This window comes from Octopus bimaculoides, chromosome 6, assembly GCF_046866305.1.
Source record: "Octopus bimaculoides isolate indiv1 chromosome 6, ASM4686630v1, whole genome shotgun sequence".
NCBI classification, from domain to species: domain Eukaryota; kingdom Metazoa; phylum Mollusca; class Cephalopoda; order Octopoda; family Octopodidae; genus Octopus; species Octopus bimaculoides.
The window spans coordinates 65,856,956-65,879,077 of record NC_142933.1 but is presented as its reverse complement, the minus strand read 5'-3'; the positions used below and the strand labels follow the sequence as shown (position 1 = coordinate 65,879,077).

General features: G+C 37.7%; 1 protein-coding gene across 2 annotated transcripts in view; it reads left to right on the top strand.

Moving 5' to 3' along the window:
- The window catches only part of LOC106880143 (NADH dehydrogenase (ubiquinone) complex I, assembly factor 6), a 31,875-nt gene extending 11,224 nt beyond the window's left edge, over nucleotides 1-20,651 (top strand). For both annotated transcript variants that reach the window (XM_014929977.3, XM_014929978.3), the window contains exons 4-10: nucleotides 230-271; nucleotides 4,681-4,737; nucleotides 5,651-5,753; nucleotides 8,439-8,572; nucleotides 15,261-15,362; nucleotides 18,523-18,579; nucleotides 20,473-20,651. In XM_014929977.3, the coding sequence (XP_014785463.1) occupies nucleotides 230-271; nucleotides 4,681-4,737; nucleotides 5,651-5,753; nucleotides 8,439-8,572; nucleotides 15,261-15,362; nucleotides 18,523-18,579; nucleotides 20,473-20,601 (624 nt within the window). In that variant the 3' untranslated portion in view covers nucleotides 20,602-20,651. The remainder of the gene's footprint in view (nucleotides 1-229; nucleotides 272-4,680; nucleotides 4,738-5,650; nucleotides 5,754-8,438; nucleotides 8,573-15,260; nucleotides 15,363-18,522; nucleotides 18,580-20,472) is intronic.
- Nucleotides 20,652-22,122: the final 1,471 nt, after the last annotated feature.

The window sequence follows — 22,122 nt, the reverse complement described above, 5'->3', positions numbered from 1 at the left end:
AAATAATGAGGGCTGCATTTATTTATGTTCTAAGCTTTAATCCCACTATGGACACCTTTGATTTTCCTTCTTTGCTAGGAATGGGGGTTGTAAATTAAAGTACCATCCAAATACTAGAGGTTGGTTGATCTAATCAGCAATACAGCACTTTCATATCATTTGTAGCCTTATGGCTATGTTAGAAGTCATTATACTAACATAAAAATTATTAAATATTTATTATTTACAGGGGAAATTGCCTCATTTACCTGTTGGACAGGAACTTGCAAGAGTAAGTAAATATATGATTTATTTTCATCATCGTCATCATCATCTTGTAATGATCTTCTTCCATGTTGGCATAGGTCAGACAGTTTGACAGGAACTGACAAGCCAGAGGACTGCACCAAGCACCACTGTCTGCTTTGGTATGGTTTTCATGGCTGGATACCCTTCCTAATGCCAACCATTTCACAGAGCAGACTAGATGCTTTTTACGCGGCTCCAGCACTGACAATGCCAGTGTCCTTGTGACTGCTCAACTTGCTAGAAATAGCAGCCAAATCTCTTTTAACTTTTTCTTTCCTGTATTTCTGTTGAATTACATTGCCTCTGTTTCAATTAATTTTGAAAATAATGAAGGATTTAAGAAAATAACTTTGTTATTATTAAAATATTGTTTGGAACATAAATTGATAAAGAATCAGGAGCTGTCTCAGGCAAGTTGGTATCATGAAGGTTAAATCACATATTACTATCTGTTAAAAAGCCTTTGATCAATGGTCTGCTAGATCAGAGAGGGTCAACTGCTACACAACACAACAAGAATTTTGCCTCTCATGTAAAATATTGATTTTATACTTATTCAAAATAATCTCTATTTTATCCCAGCCAGATTTTCATTTGGAACTAAATCACATACCAAATTACAATTTGATGAACTAACTACCAAGCTTCTATGGGTAGTCACTCAATATATTAAAAATTACTAGTCAAATCTCCTTCAGTTCAAACCCTACAGAAGGATGCAGTGGATAATGAAATTCTGGAATGAAGGATAAATATATATATTTATGTTATTGTTGTTATTTAACTCGTTATCCTTGATTCAGCAGACTTATGACCAAAAATGTTCCATGCATAACCATTTGACTTTTTTTCTTCTATTTTGCATTGCATAATGAATCTAGGACTACATTATACAATGTGTTCTGTCTTTTATCTAAGAGGCCAGGTGTGATGCGAGGGAGGTTTGTGTGTGTTTATTTGTACCTCTCTGTCTTGACACGGTATGATAGTTGTAAATGATTGCCACTTTCATACAAGCAATGTCATTCATTGCCAATCATCATCATCATCGTTTAACGTCCATCTTCTATGCATGCATGGGTAGGACAGTTAACAGGAGCTAGCCAGGTAGAAAAACTACCCTAGGCTACTGTGTCTGTTTTGGCAGGGTTTTTATGGCTGAATACTCTTCCTAACATCAACCACTCTACAGAGTGGACTCAATGCTTTTTACATGGCATTAGCACAGGTGAGATTAGTTTTGGCATAATGTTTACAGATGAATGCCCTTCCAAATGCCAACCACTTTACTGTGTGGACTGGATGCTTTTTACGTGGCATCTGCACTGGCAGAGTCACCAAGTAACTCACAAGACAAGAATGAGGGCGAAAGCAGGTGTGTTGCTGTAGAGGAGATACATGGCTACCCATCCAGAGGATGGGTAGCAAGAGAAGAAAGGTGATGCCAACAAGGTGCAAGTAGGTAGTGGGGATTGCATTGACTGGCAAAAACCTGGGTAGAAAATGGGTGTGGGGTGAAAAACAGTGAATACAGCCAGTGAGCAGTGCAGTGAGGGCAGGAAAGGGGATTGGAAGACATCATTGTTTATGAAGTGGAAATGTGAGGAAGAGAAAGATGCAGTTTAGAAGAGGAGATGTAGTTCGGTTTTTTGGGGTAGGGTGTGTGAAAAGTTTGTTGTTATGCGTGTGTGGGATACAACTCTCCTAGCACTCAGTTTCACTGATATGGCTGTCTCTTTTCTAGAACCTCTTATTGCCAAACATCTCAATCCATTATCATTTCCTCCATGAGCCCTAACATCCCCAGATAGATCCTCACCACTTCACCCCATGTCTTCCTGGGTCTCCCTCTTCCACAGGCACTTGTGTATACAGCTATCTTCACTCATATGCATCACATGTCCAAATCAACGCATTCTCCTCTCCTGCATGCCACATTTAATCCCTCTTATGTCTAACTTTTCTCTTAACACAATCATGCTTTGTTGGTCATGCACACTGATGTTGCAAATCCAATGGAGCATACTACCTTCATTCCTCTCCAGTCTACGCATGTTCCCTGCAGTCAGAGCCCATGTTTCACTACCATATACTATAGCACGCAAGCATCATACAATTTACCTTTCATTCTGAGAGAGAGTCCTTTTATTGCCAACAGAGGTAAAAACTCTCTGAACTTCCTCCATCCAATTCTTATTCTAGAAACAATACTTTCAGAGCATCTACCTCCATTACTTATTTGGTCCCCCAAATAGCAGAAACTATCTACTACCTCAAGTAAACATGTCTGGACATGGAGACATATTACTTGACTTAGAATCAGCAGGGTTGGTGACAGGAAGGGGATCTGGCTGTAGAAAATCAGCCTCAAGCATTGAAAACTGAACATTAAAGTAAGGACAGTAAATTATTTATATTATTTAAATATAAAGGATCTGGTTTCTCTCTAACTCTCATATACAACTAAGGCAAACACTCTAAGGGGTTGTTATTTTTACCATTGACTAACCCGAGACCAACCCTTATCAAGCCAACGAGGAGCCTTCATATATTTTGACTTGTTAGAAATAGCAGCCAAATCCCATTTACTACCCTTAAAAACGAAAGAACACATACAATTTAGTTTTAGATACCTTCTTCATTGCTTTACATCTGATGTGTTGGCAAGGATTGGGCAAAACTTTTTGAGCTTAGAGAGACAGTTTTTTTACAACTGGAAGCTCTTGTCAATGCCAACCCTTTTAGCTGCCTGTCATTACATGCAATAATATACATATATCATCATTATCATCGTTTAACGTCCGCTTTCCATGCTAGCATGGGTTGGACATGGGTTGGACATGTGTATATATATATATATATATATATATATCTGTATATATAAAACGCAGGATGTGTGTGTGCGTGAATGTAATTTATGCACGTCCACAAATTAGCACACATGTCGCTCCAATTTTAGAAGGACATTCATCATGACCCTAGCTGTATCTTCATCAACTTATTTTTCCCAAAGGCATCAGCAAATAGCAGTAAAAGTAAATTTTCAACCAAGACTTTTAACAATTTTCAAGTCAGAGAAATCATCATTGTTTACAAACAAGAGTTAAGTCCCCTTCTAACAATGAGTAAGTTTTTGTTAAGACTTTTGTTGTTTTTTTTTTTCCATCGAGGAAAAAAGTGTTTTGTTGATATACAGGCAACACATACACACACGAACATGTATGTGTACAAAAATCATGTATGCAATAGGTGTACGTATGTATGTGTGTGTGTGTGTTGCCCATATATATATTATATATATATATATATATACTTAAGATTTAGTTGTGATCTGAACATAACCACTTCTGATACAGAGAATCGGGAGCCCTTTTGGGCATTCTATTTTCCTTGCTGGAAGAGTTCCCAACCCATGGCCAAAGGGGGTTAGATGATGGGGGTGGTGTTTTCAAGGGGCTGGCATGTGCAACCTGATCACCTCTGCCAATCAAACTCCCAACCCATGTGCTCCCATCGCGACACTGATTCTGCAGAACTGGGTTGGGTGTGAAAACCAACTTTAAAGTATAAATATAGATGTTTTTGAATCAGCAATATTGTGTTCGATTAAGTCCTATTTGGGGTGAAAAATCAATAAACTAATTCCTTATGGGGTTTTCCATTTAATCAGGATAAAATAAAATTTGATAAACCAATTCCTTCTAGGATTTCCCAATAAAATTGGCTACACCCCATTTTCAACCATAACTTTTACCAATTTTGATGTATTTTGTTCAAACTTGATGCCAGCATTACTTAGGACTCATGGGATCTTTGAATGCTGTAAGTTCTCCAAAAACGGGGGGAGGAAAAAAAAATCAATGAGTGGAAAAAAATCGATAAACCGATTCCTTATGGGATTATCCAATCAAGTTGTCTGAAACTCATTTTCAGCCGAAAGTTTACCAATTTTAATGGATTTCGCTCAAATTTGACGTCGATGTTACTTAGTTTGGTTTGAAATAAAGAATTTGATTAGCTTAATAATCCTAACTTAATCCTGGGCAAAGCCAGGCTATAAAATACTTCTCCAACCTTACCATTGCTCTCTTTATCTTTTTATTTTTATATATTTACATATATATATATATATATATATATACACACATACATACATCATAAAAAAATTAATGTTTGTAAATAAAAGTGTGTAGACATATCCAGAAGGTCTTTGATCATAGGACTATCGGATCAAGGCTAACTTGCACTAAATAACAATATTTAAACAAACGAATAAAATATCTATCCTCCTACACTTGTACAACATTTAGCTGCATATTTTACTTTACTTTTTCCCTAATATAAAAGATAACAAATTTTCTAATTGTCTTTATCTTTCTTTAATTGTTTCAGGCTGTTCAAAAACACAATTTGTCCAAACACTGGCTACTACGACTCATTGATGCACGGGTAATTGTTTTCATTCTTTTACTGGTTTTTAGTTTGTCTATTGTGATGAGGCTGGATCACTCTCTTCAAGGGTTTTAGTTGATTATATTGATCTTCATCATTTTATGTCTGTCTTCCATGCTGGCGTGGGGTGGGCGGTTTGACAGGAGCAGGCAAGCTAGAGAAATGCACCAAACTCCACTGTCTGCTTTGGCATGGTTTTTATGACGGGATGCCCTTCCTAATGCTAACCACTTTACAGAGTGAACATACACACAAACACAACAGGCTTCTTTATGTTTCCTTCTACCAAATCCACTAACAGGGCTTTGGTTGATCTGGGGCTGTAGTAGAAGACACTTGCCCAAGGTGCCAATCAGTGAGACTGATCCTGGAACTATGTGGTTGGAAGTAAACATTTTCCCATATAGCCACACCTGCACCTATCTTTGAAATAAGAAAAAAAATCTCAATAACTTCATAATTTAACAAAGAGATAAATATGAATATGCTATTTTGTATCACTGAAACAATTAACTAGCAACTCGAGCAAATAACTTATTTCAATCTCAATTTAATGAATGGTTAAGATTTTTTTCCTGACAAAACACTATCAGCTAATTATTATTAAAATTGCTTGTAAAAATCACAAATTTAGATAATTTTATATCCTTTTGGGAAAGAGCCCTTCATTGGAGAGAGAAAGTATTCTCTCAGCAATAAATACCTTCACTTGAAATATCTGGATTCTTGTCTCCTCACAGCATACAAAATTTATCCAAATTTGTGATCCTTATTAAATTATTTTTACTTATTCACACAAGCACAAATTTCTTTTGAGTCTGGCTTTTATTTAAAGATTGTTATTTAATGTAATATGTAGTTTTGAAAAGTTTGTCCTTTCATTTTTTTTATCATATTGTTTCCACTTCAGTTCACCAGTCTCAAAGAGAATCCATTTACAAGTATAAAGAATATGGAGGACTATGCTGAAAAAACTGCTTCTTCTATGCACTATTTGCTTTTGGAATGTTTGGGTGAGTAATTGTTTGTTTATTTCTTGCATTCTCTCTGTTTCTCTCATACATAACTTGTGATTAAATTATCACAACTAATAGAATTGTAGTGAATAAACATAAAGAAGAGTTAGCGTTTTGATTTTGTGGCCAATTTATTACATGTTAAAAAATCTCTAAGAAGAGCATAATCATTCTTTCAGCTCCCATTTCCTTTTTCTTAAATGATTAGTTTTCATACATGGCTGCAAATGAAAGACCCTAATATGGCATCCTCTTTAACACCACCAGCTGGTTCTTAAATACTTTTAATAGAGTTCACTTTGTTGCAAGCATTCAGATCTGACCTCTTGTCCTCTCACTGTAGACATTGAGATTGTCTGCTTGGGCATTAGTTACATCAGTTTCTCTTGTCTAGGAGAACAGTCTGCAACGGTCATGTGCACAGATCCTCTTCTCCTGTGTAAAATTAAAATTTTTCCCCTGGCATGTGTTGGAATCTGTTTTCTGTACATCTTCAGTGTTTATTGCCCCTGTGCATCTGCCACACACAAAAACTATCTTCCTGGTTGACCTTCCTTTAATATTGCTGCATCTTTTGTGTATCCATAGCTTACACCGGGTACATCGTATGGAGTTTCTACCCATGCCTTTTCTACAGATCAAGCAGGGCCATCTACCTGAAGGGGTTTTTGATTTGTCAGCCTTCCTACTTACTAAGATTTTGGTTTTTGTTAGGTTAACTCTAAGGCCCTTCAATTCTAGACCTTGCTTCCACATCCTAAACTTCGTCTCTAGTTCTGGTAGTGATTCAGCTATTAGAGCAAGGTCATCAACATAGAGGAGCTCCCAGGAGCAACCTGTCTTGAATTCCTCTGTTATTGCCTGGCGGACAATAATGAATAAGAAGGGGCTGAGGACAGAACCTTGGTGAACACCTACTTCTACCCAGAATTCTTCACTATACTCACTGCCAACCCCCACCTTACTGACAGCATCCCTGTACAGGGCTTGTACAGCTCTTACCAACCATTTGTCTATCCCCAGTTTCAGCATTGTCCACCAGATAAGGGATCGGGGGACCCTGTTAAAGGCTTTCTGCAAGTCAACAAAAGCCAAGTGCAGAGGTTTATCTTTGGTTAGATATTTCTCCTGCAGTTGCTTTACCAGAAATATAGCATCAGTGGTGCTTCTGCCTGGCACAAAACCAGCCAGCATCTCATCTAGGCTAACTCTCTCCCTAATTAGTTGGGCTATGACCTTCTCTGTAACTTTCATCACCTGATCCAATAATTTGGTACCCCTGTAGTTATTTCTATCTAAAGCATCACCTTTACCTTTGTAGCAGTTGACTATGATACTGCTACACCAATCATTGGGTATGACTACTTCATGAATTACCTGATTTACGATGTGGGTGACAAGACCATAACCCATATTGCCCAATATTTTAAGCATCCCAGTGGTGATTCCTGATGGGCCAGGTGCTTTCTCTGTCTTCATATCCTTAATTGCTTTATCTACCAGGGTACTGTTGATTCAGGTAGCTGGTCTCTCAATTGGGTCCACCTTTGGCAAACCCTCCACCTCCCATTCATTCTCCACATTTAGCAGTCTTTCATAATGCATCTCCAAGCCTCTTTCTTTGCAGAATCATTAAACGCAAAGGCACCATCATCCATGCAGACACATTTCTCTCATACAACATCATGGTTTTCTCTCACACACTATCTTGCAATCCAAAATACTTCAGTTCTTTGGTCCTCACATCACTGAACATTGGCAAACTTTTTTTTTTCTGTTACTCCCTTGGCTATATATACCTGTCTCCTAGCTTCCCTTCTGGCTATCTGATACAGTCCCCTACTACCCCAAATCTTCCAGGCCTGTTTCTTTGCTTTAACGGCCCTGTCTACAGTATTGTTCCACCACCATGTTACCCTAGGTCTGGAAGGGACTTTGCACCAGCCACAGATTTGGTCTGTGGCACTCAGCAAGCAGTCTCACAGGAATTCCCAGCTGCCTTCTGTGTCACAGGACTGCAGCGCCTCCTCCATCTCATCAAATTTCTCAGTGAGGATATCCCTAAATCTCTGACCATGTGAAGGTCTCTTAAGCTTCCAAGTCCTTCTTTTCCAGATTGGTCTGCTTTTTGGCATCAAGACTAAAGTCACTAATAACTAGTCTATGCTGGGAGGGTACATTCTTCACCGGGGAGGGTCTTTGTATTTAAGTGCAACCATGCATCCCTCTGTCTGGTGAGAATGAAATCAATCAGGCTAGCAGAGTCACCTGATTGATAGGTTATCAGGTGGCTGGCTGGCTTCCTAAAGTTGGTGCTGCAGATCAATAGGTTAACCCATGCCAGCATGGACAACGGGCATTAAATGATGATGATTATATATTTAAATATATAGTTGTCCTGCTTCCCCTGTAAAGGTAACAGCTCTACCCTTTCATGATACCCTTAAAACCAGGAACTTTTCAGTATCCCCTTGTGTGTGTGTGTATATATATATATTTGTAGCATGGAAAGCGGACGTTAAACGATGATGATGATATATATATTGTATCAAATAAATGTATCCTGTAATATTTATTCTTCTTGACTTGCACTGACACTGTCTTATGACTGATGCCATTTGAAATGTTATAAAGTAAAGGTCTGTGACAAAATAATTTTTCTGTTACCCTGTTATTTTATAGGAATCAAAAGTGTTCATGCTGATCATGTAAGCAGTCATATTGGCAAGGCATATGGAATCATCACTCAACTGCGTGGAGTACCATATCATGCTTCAAAGCGAAAAATATATCTTCCATTAGATGTCCTCATCAAGGTATGTTATTATCAGTGTCTTTTTTTTGTTTTTTGTCTTTTACCTTATATGGTTTGATCTGAAAGAAAGTGTTGTGCCAATGGCTTTTGTGAACCCTCCAACTCCAGTAAGATTGATGAGGTTAATGTTCTCTTTGAATAGTTGAATACTTACCACTCTAGTCGCAGATTAAGGACAACTCCTGTGTTGTGTGCATTTCAGTTGATCCTTGTTGAAAGTTAGTAGTTGTTTGGGTCTAAAATATTTTTTTCATCCTGAAAAGACATCCCATTTGTGACCCTATCCTGCTTTTATTTCTGGATAGCCTAGTATTGTTCTGGAGGAAATATATTTTAATATAATAATAATAAAGGCCAACGTTTTGAAGGAAGAGAGATAGAGTTCGATGTTCTGGGTTTAGCATTACCACCTGGCATCTTTGATGCCTTTAACAGAGTCTGCTTTATCATGACTGATTTGGAGATAAACAACAACAATTGTTTTATTAGAAATATGGTAATGAGAAGGTTAGCCTGTTAGGACTGAAAAGTAAAATCAACTTCTGCTGAACTTGAAATCTGAACATAAAGAAATGTTTTGAAATACTGCAAATGCAGTGTATTTAATTATTTAATATTGTATCTCAGTTTTTCTGCCACCCTACCAACCTAAGAGGTAAAAAACAAGTGTTTCAACCCATGAAGAATGAAAGACATAGTTAACTCAGGTAGGCCAGTTGACTCAGAATATAGAACACTGTAATGAACCACTGTTAGCTAATTTAATCTATTGCTCTACAAATCTTACATTCTGAAAATTCACTGTCATAATTATTTCTTACACTTCCGCATATTGAAAGAGGAGAGAATACACTTGGGTTTTATTTATCTATTATTATTAAGGAGGTAGCATGTGGAAGAGGCAGACATGGGATGAAGAGATGAGAAAAGATCTTCAGACACTAGGCCTCACAGAGGAGCTGACAAGAGACTGAGATTTCTGGCATTTTGCTGTGCTTGAGAAGACATGCCAAACTAAGTAAAATCATGGCTGTTCATGCATACAAGCCTCTACATCGTTCTTTCAGCCAAGAGATCCTAGTCTTGCAGACTCGGGTAGTTGGTGTCTCATAAAAGCACCTGTGCTTTTAGGGATTGAAAAACAAATATGATCTCTGTTGAATTTAAACTCAGAATGTAGAGGGATGAAACTAAATACTCTAAGGGATTTAGCCTGGCTGTCTAATATTTCTACCTCTCTAAGGATTTCTTATACAGGTCCAAGAACATTGGTTTAAGGAATGAAGTTATGTAGTTTTCATGCTTTCATTAAAAGCTTTAGTCACATAAAATGGATACAATGTGTCATTGAAACCTGGCTGTATTTGTTGCTAGAAACTCATTTCTATTCTTATTGGTGGCACTGCTTCCAGTTAACGTAATATTGAGTCAATGACCAGACTACAATTTTACAGGAAAAAAGGAAATGACACTTAGCAATGTTCACGGCTTTTTTAGGACATTAACAGTATAAGTATAATAATTGTTGTTGCTTACACCAAAATCATTTCTGATTTAGAAGACTTAGTGTTAAAGGCACTCCTGTCGTGACTATCCAACCTTTTCATAGATCTAGGACTAAACTGTGGAACGCTTTTGATATTTTTAAGGTGATTATGTGTGGTTGAGGGAGAAATGTTTGCTATTTCTTGCAGGCTGAGTGGCTCCTGACCTTCAGCTAAGATCTGAATGTATTGCTATGGTAACATCGATATTGTTGGGACATGAAGTATTCAATAATAACATTAAAAAAGATATTGAAATGTTACATTCATTATCTTCATTATCATTTAACGTCCGTTTTCCATGTTGGCATGGGTTGGATGGTTTGACTGACAATTTGTAAGCTAGGAAGCTGTACCAGGTTCCAATATGATTTGGCATGGTTTCTACAGCTGGATGCCCTTCCTAATGCCAACCACTCCAAGAGTTACCTTAGAAATATTTAATTAGTCCTGATATTTCAGGTAAAATACCTTTTTTCAATAATGTTCAGAGCACAAGTGTGAAATACATCCAGTTTGCACACTCATCTTGCCAGAAGTTTTATCTCTTTTATTTTTATATATTTTATTTTATTTTATCTATTTTAACCATGAGATTATAGAAAATTATAATGTATAAACAAAAGAGAGTATAAAACATAGCCAGATGAGTGTCTATGAGAAAGGCCAAAATTGACAGCAAGGTCTCGGTGACCTCTTAAGGTCAACTAGTTAAAACTTCTTAAGAGGCCTTATTTGTATTTGTGGTAACAGTTATTATAACTGTTACAAAATAACAACAGCAAAAAAAGAAATTATCTTTTAAATGGAAAAAAAAAACATTGATTTGTAAAGTAGTAATTTACACAAGACAGGAGCTGTAATCTATTTAATAAATGCTGTATAAATAATTAACATGTACAGAGAAAACAGGTATTACATGATTCAGTAGATGAGTAGGAATCAATAGTATCTGTTTGAAGTAAAAGGCTATTTCTATTGTATTGTATTGATTTTTTAAAGAAAGATGTAGACATAATTATAGAGGGCTATAACAACAGCAATATAGTTGAAACATTAAGCATTCAATAATAACAAAAAACAAAGGTATTGAAATAGTATTTTAGAAATAGAAATATTTTATTAATCATAATATTTTGGGTAAAATATTCTTTTTCAAAAGTGTTTAGAAAACCTGAGAGATATACTTCCATTAGGCTGCCATGATGGTTCTGTATTGATGTTTTATTTTTAGAAATATTTAATTAATCATAATATTTTAGGTAAAATACTCTTTTTTCAGAAGTGTTAAGAGAACATGACAGATATACTTCCATTAGGTTAGCATGGTGGTTCTGTGTTGATGGCTCTTTTTTTAATTATTTATAACTATTTTCCTACTCACCAGTATTTGGATAAGTCTCAAAAACCCTGAAGGAGTTGTTGAAGTATCACAGAAGGGCCCATCTCATAGAGAGTCAGCCTCATAGAGTACATCTTTCTTCAGGCTAATGACTGCAAATGGAGGAGGCTTATCACAACTCTAAGTGTTTATGCAAGAATAAGAAGCAAAACGGACTCAGTAATCCTTACTGAGTCATTGCATCACCCGTGAAGACTTTGTCTTTACATAATACATGAAGAAAAAGTCAATCTGGTGGAACTTATCCTTCCTCGAACAATTGACTATGGCTGAAAGTTTCAGGTATGCTGTCATCATTATCATTTAACATCTGTTTTCCATGCTGGCATGGGTTGAATGGTTTGACCAGTGCTGGTAAAGCTAGGTGCCACACCAGGCTCCATTGTCTGTTTGGTATGGTTTCTATGGCTGGATGCCATTTCTTATGCCAACCATTCCACAAAATGGTGTACTAGATGTTTTTTATGTGGTACCAGCACCAATGCTTTTAATGTGGCATCAGCACATGATACCCATCAAAGACCCAGATGTTCCAGTCATGATGATGTGGTCTTCATACTAGCAAAAACGCTTTCATACACACACCCAGATCAAATGTAATGATGACAAAATGCTGTCCAACTTCTCATGAAGCTTCTTCTGAGCACTTTAGGCATTCCTGTATGACTCTAATGTCTGTGGTTGGGTGAGGTATGATCGGATAATACTCAATGGTTATCAGTTGTACAGGAGCATCTCCAGTTAGTGAAACATATCCCCTCCAGCCGGGCACTCACTGCTTTCTACCAGTACTGTGTAGGTGAACAATGATCCAGAGAAGATTTTTCTGCAGTTCACTCGCAATCTCTCTCTCACCATCATCAATCAACTTGTCGACTACCTCAAATTGTGGAGATTTGCATTTTCCCATGTAACACTCTGGAAGGGCTTGCTCAGGCACTAACTTCAGTGATCTCTGCCCTGTTCATGTACGCTGCATAGCTGGCTGTGTTCCTCCAATATTTCCACTTTGATCTGGATTGAACTCCTGAAGCACAATCCCATGCGCTCGATGGACACTTCTAACTCCATACAGATCATGGACAAACACATCAAAGTTGTCAAAATCTGAATGGAATACTGAGGGACAAGATGGATGTCGAATGATACTGAGAAGCAGTAAACTCGAAGCTGTAAAAGTGGGCATGGTTGAAAAGTTTATGGGGGTATCTTGCATCCCAGTTTTTTTTCTTTTTTTCTGGCAACATCAATTTTCTGACTTGTTAGACCCAGGGCTACATGAAAATACTCATTAAAGTAAATTACAAGGGGCAGGGTGCACCATGACCCCCACTAACCCATGACCTATAAGTACTGGATTGGTTTGTTTCAGCAGTACCCCAGCATGATCACAATCCAAAAAGAATTCTTAAAGAACATTTCTTTACAATTTTGAATGGGGATTTATTTGATAAACAAATGAACACACTTACTTGAGATAAGAACTTCATAATCATCATCATCATCATCATTTAATGTCCATTGTCCATGCTGGCATGGGTTGGACAGTTTAACCAGGGCTGGTAAGCTGAAGGGCTGCACCAAGTTCCAGTCTGACTTGGCAGGGTTTCTGTAGCTGGATGCCCTTCCTAACGCCAACCACTCCAAGAGTGTAATGGATGCTTTTATGTGCCAGTTACATGACACCAGTATCTGTTATAACTACAATTTCACCTGGGTTGGCAGATCTTCCTTCTCAAGCACAGCATATTGCCAAAGGTTTGGTCATTTGTCATTGCCTCCATGAGGCCCAGCTTTTTATGTGCCACTGGCACGGTTGCTAGTTCTGTGATGCCAGCATTGGCCACATTGCCTCGTGAGGCCCAATGCTCAAAAGGTGTTTTTTATGTGCCACCAGCACAGATACCAGTTATGTGACACAAACAACAACCACAACTATGATATCACTTGGCTTGACAGGTCTTTTGCTAGCATGGTATATCACCAAATGTCTCAGTCGCAAGTCATTGCCTCTGTGAGGCCCAGCATTTGAAGATCGTGCTTCACCACCTTACCCCATGTCTTCCTGGGTCTCCCTCTTCCACAGCTTCCTTCCACTGGTAAAGATCAGTACCTCTTCACACAGCTGTCCACATCCATATGCAAGATTAATTCAAAGATTTCAACCTTTTGGTATTCTGAACTTTAGGAATTTCAATATTTGTGATTATAGCATTTGGGATTGTGTCATTCCATATTATGGTTACCACCCTTTCTCAACCACCACCACAGCCCTACTAATCATCATCATCCTCATTATTTAATGTCCATTTTCCATACTAGCATGGGTTTGATGATTTGACAGGAGCTGGCTTGGCAGAAATCTGCACCAGGCTTCACTGTCTGTTTTGGCATGGTTTTTACAGCTGGATGCTCTTCCTAATACCAACCACCTTACAGAGTGGAGTGAGTGCTTTTTACATGACACCAGCACCAGTGAACTCTGTTTTGACATGGTAAAATTAGTAATAATCCTTACTACAATAGGCACATGGCCTGGAATTTTGGTTTTGGGGTCTAATTGATTATATTGACTCCAGTATTCAACTGGTACTGATTTTATCAACCCCAGTATTCAACTGGTACTGATTTTATCAACCCTGAAAGTATGCAAGGCAAAGCAGACCTTGCCACAATTTGAACTCAGAATGTAATGATGTATGAAATGCTGCTAAGCATTTTGCTAGGTGCACAAATGATTCTGCTATCTCACTGCTGCCTTACTATTAGTAATAATAATTTCTAATAATGGTACAGTGTCACAGAAAGGGAACAGGTGATCAGATCCACCAAATTATTTAACAATTGCTTATAATATTGATTTCAAATTTTGGCACAAGGTGAGCAATTTTGGTGGAAGAGATTAGTTAATTACTATGACCCCAGTGTTCAACTGGTACTTATTTTATCAACCCTTGAAAGGATGAAAGGCTAAGTTGACCTTGGCAGAATTTGAACACAGAACATAAAGTCAGTAGAAATGCTGCTAAGCATTTTTGCTGTTGTGGTAGCAATTGTGCCAACTTGCCACCTTACAAATGCTTGTAATATTGGTTTAAAATTTGGCACAAGACCTGCAATTTAGGGGAAGGGGTAAGTCAATTACATCAACCCCAGTGTTCAACTGGTACTTATTTTATCAACCGTGAAATGATGGGCTGTTATTATTGATGTTGTTAGATGTTGCTTTTAGATTTTAAGACAGTCCTGCAAGAAGATTTTCACTATTAATTATGTGGATACCTTAAATGAATTCAAGTTGTTTTAACTCTCTATATTGAGACCCCTACCCACCTGTCACCATACTATTTTGTTCATATCCTCAAGACCATGCTGGATCATGTTTAAAAAAATCTAATGGATGTCGTATCAGTTGTCTTCTTTTTGTAACTTATGTTAACTTTAATGCAAACAAGCTAACAAAGGAGGCTTCAGGTAGTCACTCAGCCTGCTAGAAATATCAGCCAAATCTCCCTCAAATTACATCCTGTCATCTTAGAAAAGGGAAGGAGATGTTGAATCGTAAAGTTGTGCCAAAACAGAATTTTGATAAAGGCTAGCTGGTCATGGCTGAGACATCTTTCATCGTAAACCTGCTTGCTCAAGCCTGACCTTGGGTTATACAGCAACAATAACTAAAGTGAGGACAAATATTTTCATGACAGTTTTGTTTATATAATATATTTTATTTTATTTTTTGTCAGCATCAAGTGTCAGAAGAAGCTATTGTACGTGGAAGAGATGATCAAAAAGTAAAAGATGTTATCTATGACATTGCTTGCGCTGCTCATCAACATCTCAAATTGGTAAATATATATAAGCATAGTTGCGTGGTTAAGAAGCATGCTTCCCAACTATGTGGTTGTGGGTTCAGTACCACTGCATGGCACCTTGGGCAAGTGTTTTCTTTTATAGTTCTGGCTTGACCAAATCCTTGGTAGTTGGAAATTGAAAAAAAAGACATTGTATATGTATGTATGTTTGTGTGTGTGTCTCTCCTTGTGTTGACATCATATGATATTTGTTGTAAACAAGTGTCACTTACATGTAAGTGGTGTGTTTGTTTTCAGTCTTTCATGAAAACATGTCTGACAATGGAGAGAATATTACCTTACTTGTAAACAACTGAGGGTTGGTGACAGGAAGGGCATCTTGTCATAGAAACTTTGCCTCATCAAGTTCCTTTAAGTATATATAGTTTTTGTCTTTGAGACTGAAAACTCTTCACAAGTCAATCCTCAGTGGTCTCAAGTTTTGTATGTGACACATGTTAAGTTTAAGTGTTATACACAGAATTCAAGAACCCTGTGTAACTTTTGAAATGTTTCAGCTTGAAATATAAAATATATATATATATACTCTAATCAATACATACTCTTTTTCTCCTATTTGTAAACATAAATGTATTTAATTATCTAACAAGTTGAGTAAAATGTAAGTAACATTTTGAACCATGAAGAATTTGTACTGTATTTTTTTCACTATTGTTACAATCATCTGAAATGGAATTGCCAAAGCGCGATATTTGAGCAATTTTGCTGTTCAATTTCAAAAAAGGACGTAAAGCTGCTGAAACCACTTGCAGTATTAACAAAACATTTGGTGAGGAAATGACCAGCGAGTGGTTAGCCCAAAAATGGTTTAAACAATTTTGCAGTGGAGACCTGAGCCTTGACAATCGCAAGCATAGTGGATGCCCATCTGTCATCAATGATGGTCAATTAAAGACCATCATTGAGAAAGCTCAACAAATGGGTACCACATGATTTGAATAAAAATAAGAAAATGCGCAGATATGAAATTTGCTTGTTGCTTCTTCTCTGTAACCAGACCGATCCATTTCTTGAGCGTATTGTAACTTGCGATGAAAAGTGGATTCTGTATAATAATAAAATATGAAGCACTAAAAACCTTCCCTAAACCCAAGCTCTTCAAAAAGAAGGTTGGACTCCTCCACTATAACTTCTTAAAACCTGGAAAAACCATTACTGCAGAAACATTTTGCCATGAAATTGCCAAAATAAATGAAAAACTGCTATTCTTCCGTCCCAGACTGGTCAACAGAAGAGGGCCAATCATTCTTCATGACAATACTCGACCACACATTTCACTAATGACTCTCCAGAAGTTGAAGGAACTTGGCTTCAAAGTTCTTCCCCACTCAATTTATTCTCCAGACCTTTCTCCTACCGACTACCACTTTTTCAAGCACCTTGATGGTTTCCTGCGAGAGAAGTACTTCAAAAATCAAACCGATGCTGAAAGTACATTCAAAGAGTTCACCAACTCCAGAAATCCAGATTTTTATGTTACTGGAATAAACAAACTTGTAACTCATTGGCAAAAGTGTGTCGATTGTAATGGTACTTACTTTGATAAATGAAATTTCCACATTGTTGAAATATATTGTGATGAATTTCATGTTTCAAAACGTTGCTTACTTTTCACTCAGCCTGACAGATATAAATATTGAGTCATTGGAACAGAAGGCAGATAGAAAGCTTTATCTGGCTGAGGTCAAATTTTCGTCAAACAAATCGACCCCTGTGCTTATTATTATCTTTTTAACCCTAATACTTATTCTATCAGTCTCTTTGTCGAACTGCTAAGTTATGGGGATGTAAACACTTCAACACCAGTTATGAAGTGGTGGTGGGGGACAAGCACAGATACAAACACACATACACACGCACACTAGGTACCATGCAATGAGACTGAACCCAGAACCATGTGGTTGGGAAGCAAACTTCTTACCACACAGCTACATCTGCACCTATCTATCTTTCCTTTCTGTCTGTCTGTCTGTCTGAGGGATAAGTTATCCTGGTGGATACCATATCTCTCAAATTGGTTTTGATGTCGGCTATCCACAATGTTCCTTATATAGTTCAAATTTATAGAAAAACAAAAGACAAAGACAGGTGTAGGAACAACAAGCAGTTGTATTAGTTTAACGCTCAGGAAAAATGGAAAAGGCTTTACGTTTCGAGTCTACGCTCTTCGACAGAAAGGAATAAGGGGTTAAAAATGGAGAGAGAAGGAAAAGAACAGAGAGAGAAAAACTGTGTAGAGTTCAGAGTTTAGCAATTTAGATAAGAGTTTTAACTGTTATTTCCAGCAGGTAGACACACTAAGTATGTCCTTTGATTAATTTTATATATATATATATATATATATAGGAAAGAAAGAAAGATAGATAGATAGACAGACAGACAGACAGATAGATGTCGTCATCTTCATCGTCCGTCTTTCAAGGTTGATAAAGGACCTGTGTCTTGATTCTTTTTCACACTCCCTTTCTCACAAACTCTCTTCCTGTGGCTGAATTTGAGCTGTGTTCAAATCTGAAGAGAGATTGGCTCTACTAGGTATGAAAATGTCAGTGTTTCTTCTACTCCATCAAGATATCGAGTTTTTCTCAGTCTGGAGATCTGGTCTAACAGCTTGCCATAGATTGAACTCTACTAAAGGTATTCATGAGTCAGATAGTTGTATTAAATCAAGAGATGAATTAAGTCTTCCATCCAAAACAGGCTTCCATGTACTCTCTGTTGACCTTGTTTTATTCACAGGGCTGTGATACAAGACACTTGCCCATGGTACAAGACACTTGCCCTAAGTGCCACACAATGGCATTGAACAAAGAAACATGTAGTTTGTGAAGCTAACTTCTCAACCACACAACCATATCTTTACCTTAACTACTTGCTCATAAGTTTTTAAATTCAAATCTGCTTCTAACACTTCATTGTGTTTATTGATAAAGTACTTCATTCTCCATAGTTACAGTTAACCTAGCTGTCTGGAATAGGTACCAGATTGTCTGAAAATATGACCAACAATTGATTGCTATCTTATCCAATAGAAGATTTAACTTTCATCATTTTCATTCTTTGAAATTGAAGCAAAGCCCTGCTCTAATTTTGCATTGCATTCTGATAAAATTAATTCTTAATTTCTTCCCAGGCTCGAGATTTGAAACAGCATATTACTAAGGAAATGTTGCCAGTCTTTTTATCAACTGTAAGTTTTGCTCCTTGATTTTTCATTCTATTTTCATCATCATCATCATAATAATAGTGATAATAATGATAATAATGATAATAATAATAATTATAATGGAGAGAATGTGTCAGAAAAATGTAGAGCCTGTGGAACTTGGAATGAGATAGTGGTACACATTGTGGAAGAATACCCCAAGTTAGCACAGGAAGAATATAAGAAATGGAGGCATGACCAGGTTGTAAAAGTTTTACCGTGGAAACTGTGCCAGAAATGGGAATTTGAAGCTGGAAACACATGGTACAATCATCGAGTCAAAAGAGTACTAGAGTTGGAGAAATGTAAGATTTTGTGGGACTTTCCTATTCAAATGAACAAGAAATTAGAAAACAATAGACCAGATATTACAATCATAGATAAAGAAAAGCAAAGTTTCTAACTTATCGAGCCATTGTGCCCATTTAATTCCAGGATCATAAAGAAAGAGGAAAAAACACAAAAAAATACAATCCCCTAAAATTTGGAATAGGAAGAATTTGGAGCATGTGAACAGTAAAGGTCATGCTTATAATAATTGGTGAACAGTAAACCAAGATATAGACAAATGGCTGAGGGAGATTGAAATAGAATGCCAAGTAGAGCTCCTACAGAAAGTTTGTTTCTTAGGGACAGCAAGGATTATCAGGAGGGTTCTAAGTACTTGAAAGACTGCTGAAAACTTGTGGATACCTAAGGTTACAGGTAGTAACCCACTATCCACAAAATCCCTACCAGGAATAAGACCAAACCTAAGACAAACCAAAATAATAATAACGGTTTCAAATTTTGGCACAACGACCCCAATGTTCAACTGGTACAATGTATTGACCTTGGAAAGATGACAGGCAAAGTCCACCTTGGCTGAATCTGGAAACAGAACATAGACGAACAAAATGTCACTAAACATTTTGTTTGGCACTCTAACAATTCTGCCAGTTTGCTGCCTTTAAATATAGGCACAAGGCCAACAAGTTTAAGAGAAGGGTTAAGTCTATAAGAGCTAATGATATCTTAAATAATAATAATAATATGAGGGCATGTGGCGTAGTAGTTAAGTTATTTGGCTTATGATCATATGGGTATGAATTCAATTCCTGGTAGCACATTGTATTCTTGAGCACTTTATTTCATGTTGCTCCAGTTCACTCAGCTGGCAACAATGATGAGTTGTACCTGTATTTCAAAGGGCCAGCCTTGTCACACCAAATCCCACTGAGAACTATGTTAAGAGTACATGTGTCTGTGGAGTGCTCAACCACTTACATGTTAATTTCATGAGCAGACTGTTCCATTGATTGGATTGACTGGAATCCTCATCATCATAACCAATGGAGTGCCAGTAGAACATAATAATAATTCTTTCTAATTTAATGCAAGGCCAGTAATTTTAAGGAGAGGGAGCTAGCCAATTACATCACACTCAGTACAAAGAACCAGAGGTAGTCTTAAGTGGGTTGGTTGGTATCAAATGTTAATGTTATATGACTAGCATTATGATAAATAGATACTTGCTAAGCAACTTCTGTTTTGTTTTTAAAACTTTTTTTTTTTTCATTTGGGCTTTTAAAGACTTTCATCTGTAAGCAGTTTTAAATTTGAATGCAGACATATTTTGTATCCTCCAAGCAAGGAATTCCTACTCCGCCATAGTATACTATATTTAAACAGTACTACAGTTCACCCTTGTAACATGCTATTACAGTACAGTACATTCCTATACCCCATATCTCTGTTATATGAACAACATATATTTCTGTTGTATCATGATATTATAGGGCATTTTTATGACATTTCACTAATGTATATTTTATGTAATACTCGTTTCCCTTGAATGTAGGGTACATTCTTATGTTGCATTTTTTCATTGTGTTTCAGGTCATATGCGAAGAGTATCTCAACAAACTCCAGAAAGTTGACTTTCATGTATTTCACCCTCACCTGCAACGGAGAGATAATTTATTACCAGTAAAGTTATGGCTACAAACTAAAAGGGCTAAATATTAAATGATATATATATTGATAATCTGTGAAAAATATAAAATTATTTCATATTTCCTATGTTTTAATCTTGAATCCATTTGTCTGTGGTTGGGAAGACCAGACAGTGTGCCAGGGAAAATTGTGATGTTGTTGAAGATAAGTGTGTTCACATGGATGATGGTTCATTTACAGTTAGTAACTCTGCAAAGAAAGAGACATCAATGTTTTGTCATTGTTGTAATTTATCAACGCCACATACTGAACAAGGCCCGCTGTAAGCCATATTGCCAATTATGACTACATGCTAAATGGTTTAAACACCATCTGCTGGCATGTCCTGGTTCATGCCACAGAAAAAAAAACAAAATGAAACACACATACACAAGGTATATGTGTTGTTAATTCATGGGTTTGTTGCTCCAAGAAGGGAGTTGTCTCACTTGAGTGTGACTTATTTCAAGAGTTTTTTACACCAGCCTCATAAAGAATATATTCTCTTACGCTTAAAAACCACAGCCGATCCACGAACTAACAACACACATACCTTGTGTACGTGTGTTCAATTTTGTTTATTTAAACATATATCATCATCATCATCATCATCATCATCGTTTAACGTCCGCTTTCCATGCTAGCATGGGTTGGACGATTTGACTTAGGACTGGTGAAACCGGATGGCAACACCAGGCTCCAATCTAATTTGGCAGAGTTTCTACAGCTGGATGCCCTTCCTAACGCCAACCACTCAAAGAGTGTAGTGGGTGCTTTTACGTGTCACCCGCACGAAAACGGCCACGCTCGAAATGGTGTCTTTTATGTGCCACCCGCACAAGCCAGTCCAGGGGCACTGGCAGCGATCTCACTCGAAAATCCTACGGGAGCCAGTCAGGCGGTACTGGCAACGGCCACACTCAAAATGGTGCATCTCATGTGCCACCCGCACAAGAGCCAGTCCAGGGGCACTGGCAACGATCTTACTTGGCTTGCCGGGTCTTCTCACGCACAGCACATTTCCAAAGGTCTCGGTCAGTAGTCATCGCCTCGGTGAGGCCCAATGTATGAAGGTCTTGCCTCACCACCTCAGCCCAGGTCTTCCTGGGCCTACCTCTTCCACGGGTTCCCTCAACTGTTAGGGTGTGGCACTTTTTCATGCAGCTATCCTCATCCATTCTCACCACATGTCCATACCAGCGCAATTGTTTCTCTTGCACACCACAACTGATGCTTCTAATGTTCAGCTTTTCTCTCAAGATACTTACACTCTGACGGGTATTCACATTGACATTACACATCCAACGGAGCATACTGGCTTCATTCCTTGCGAGCTTACGTATGTCCTCAGCAGTTACAGCCCATGTTTCACTGCCATGTAGCATGGCTGTTCGTACGCATGCGTCATACAGTCTGCCTTTTACTCTGAGTGAGAGTCCCTTTGTTGCCAGCAGGGGTAAGAGCTCTCTAAACTTTGCCCAGGCTATTCTTATTCTAGCAGCTACACTTTCAGCGCACCCACCCCCACTACTAACTTGGTCGCCCAGATAGCGG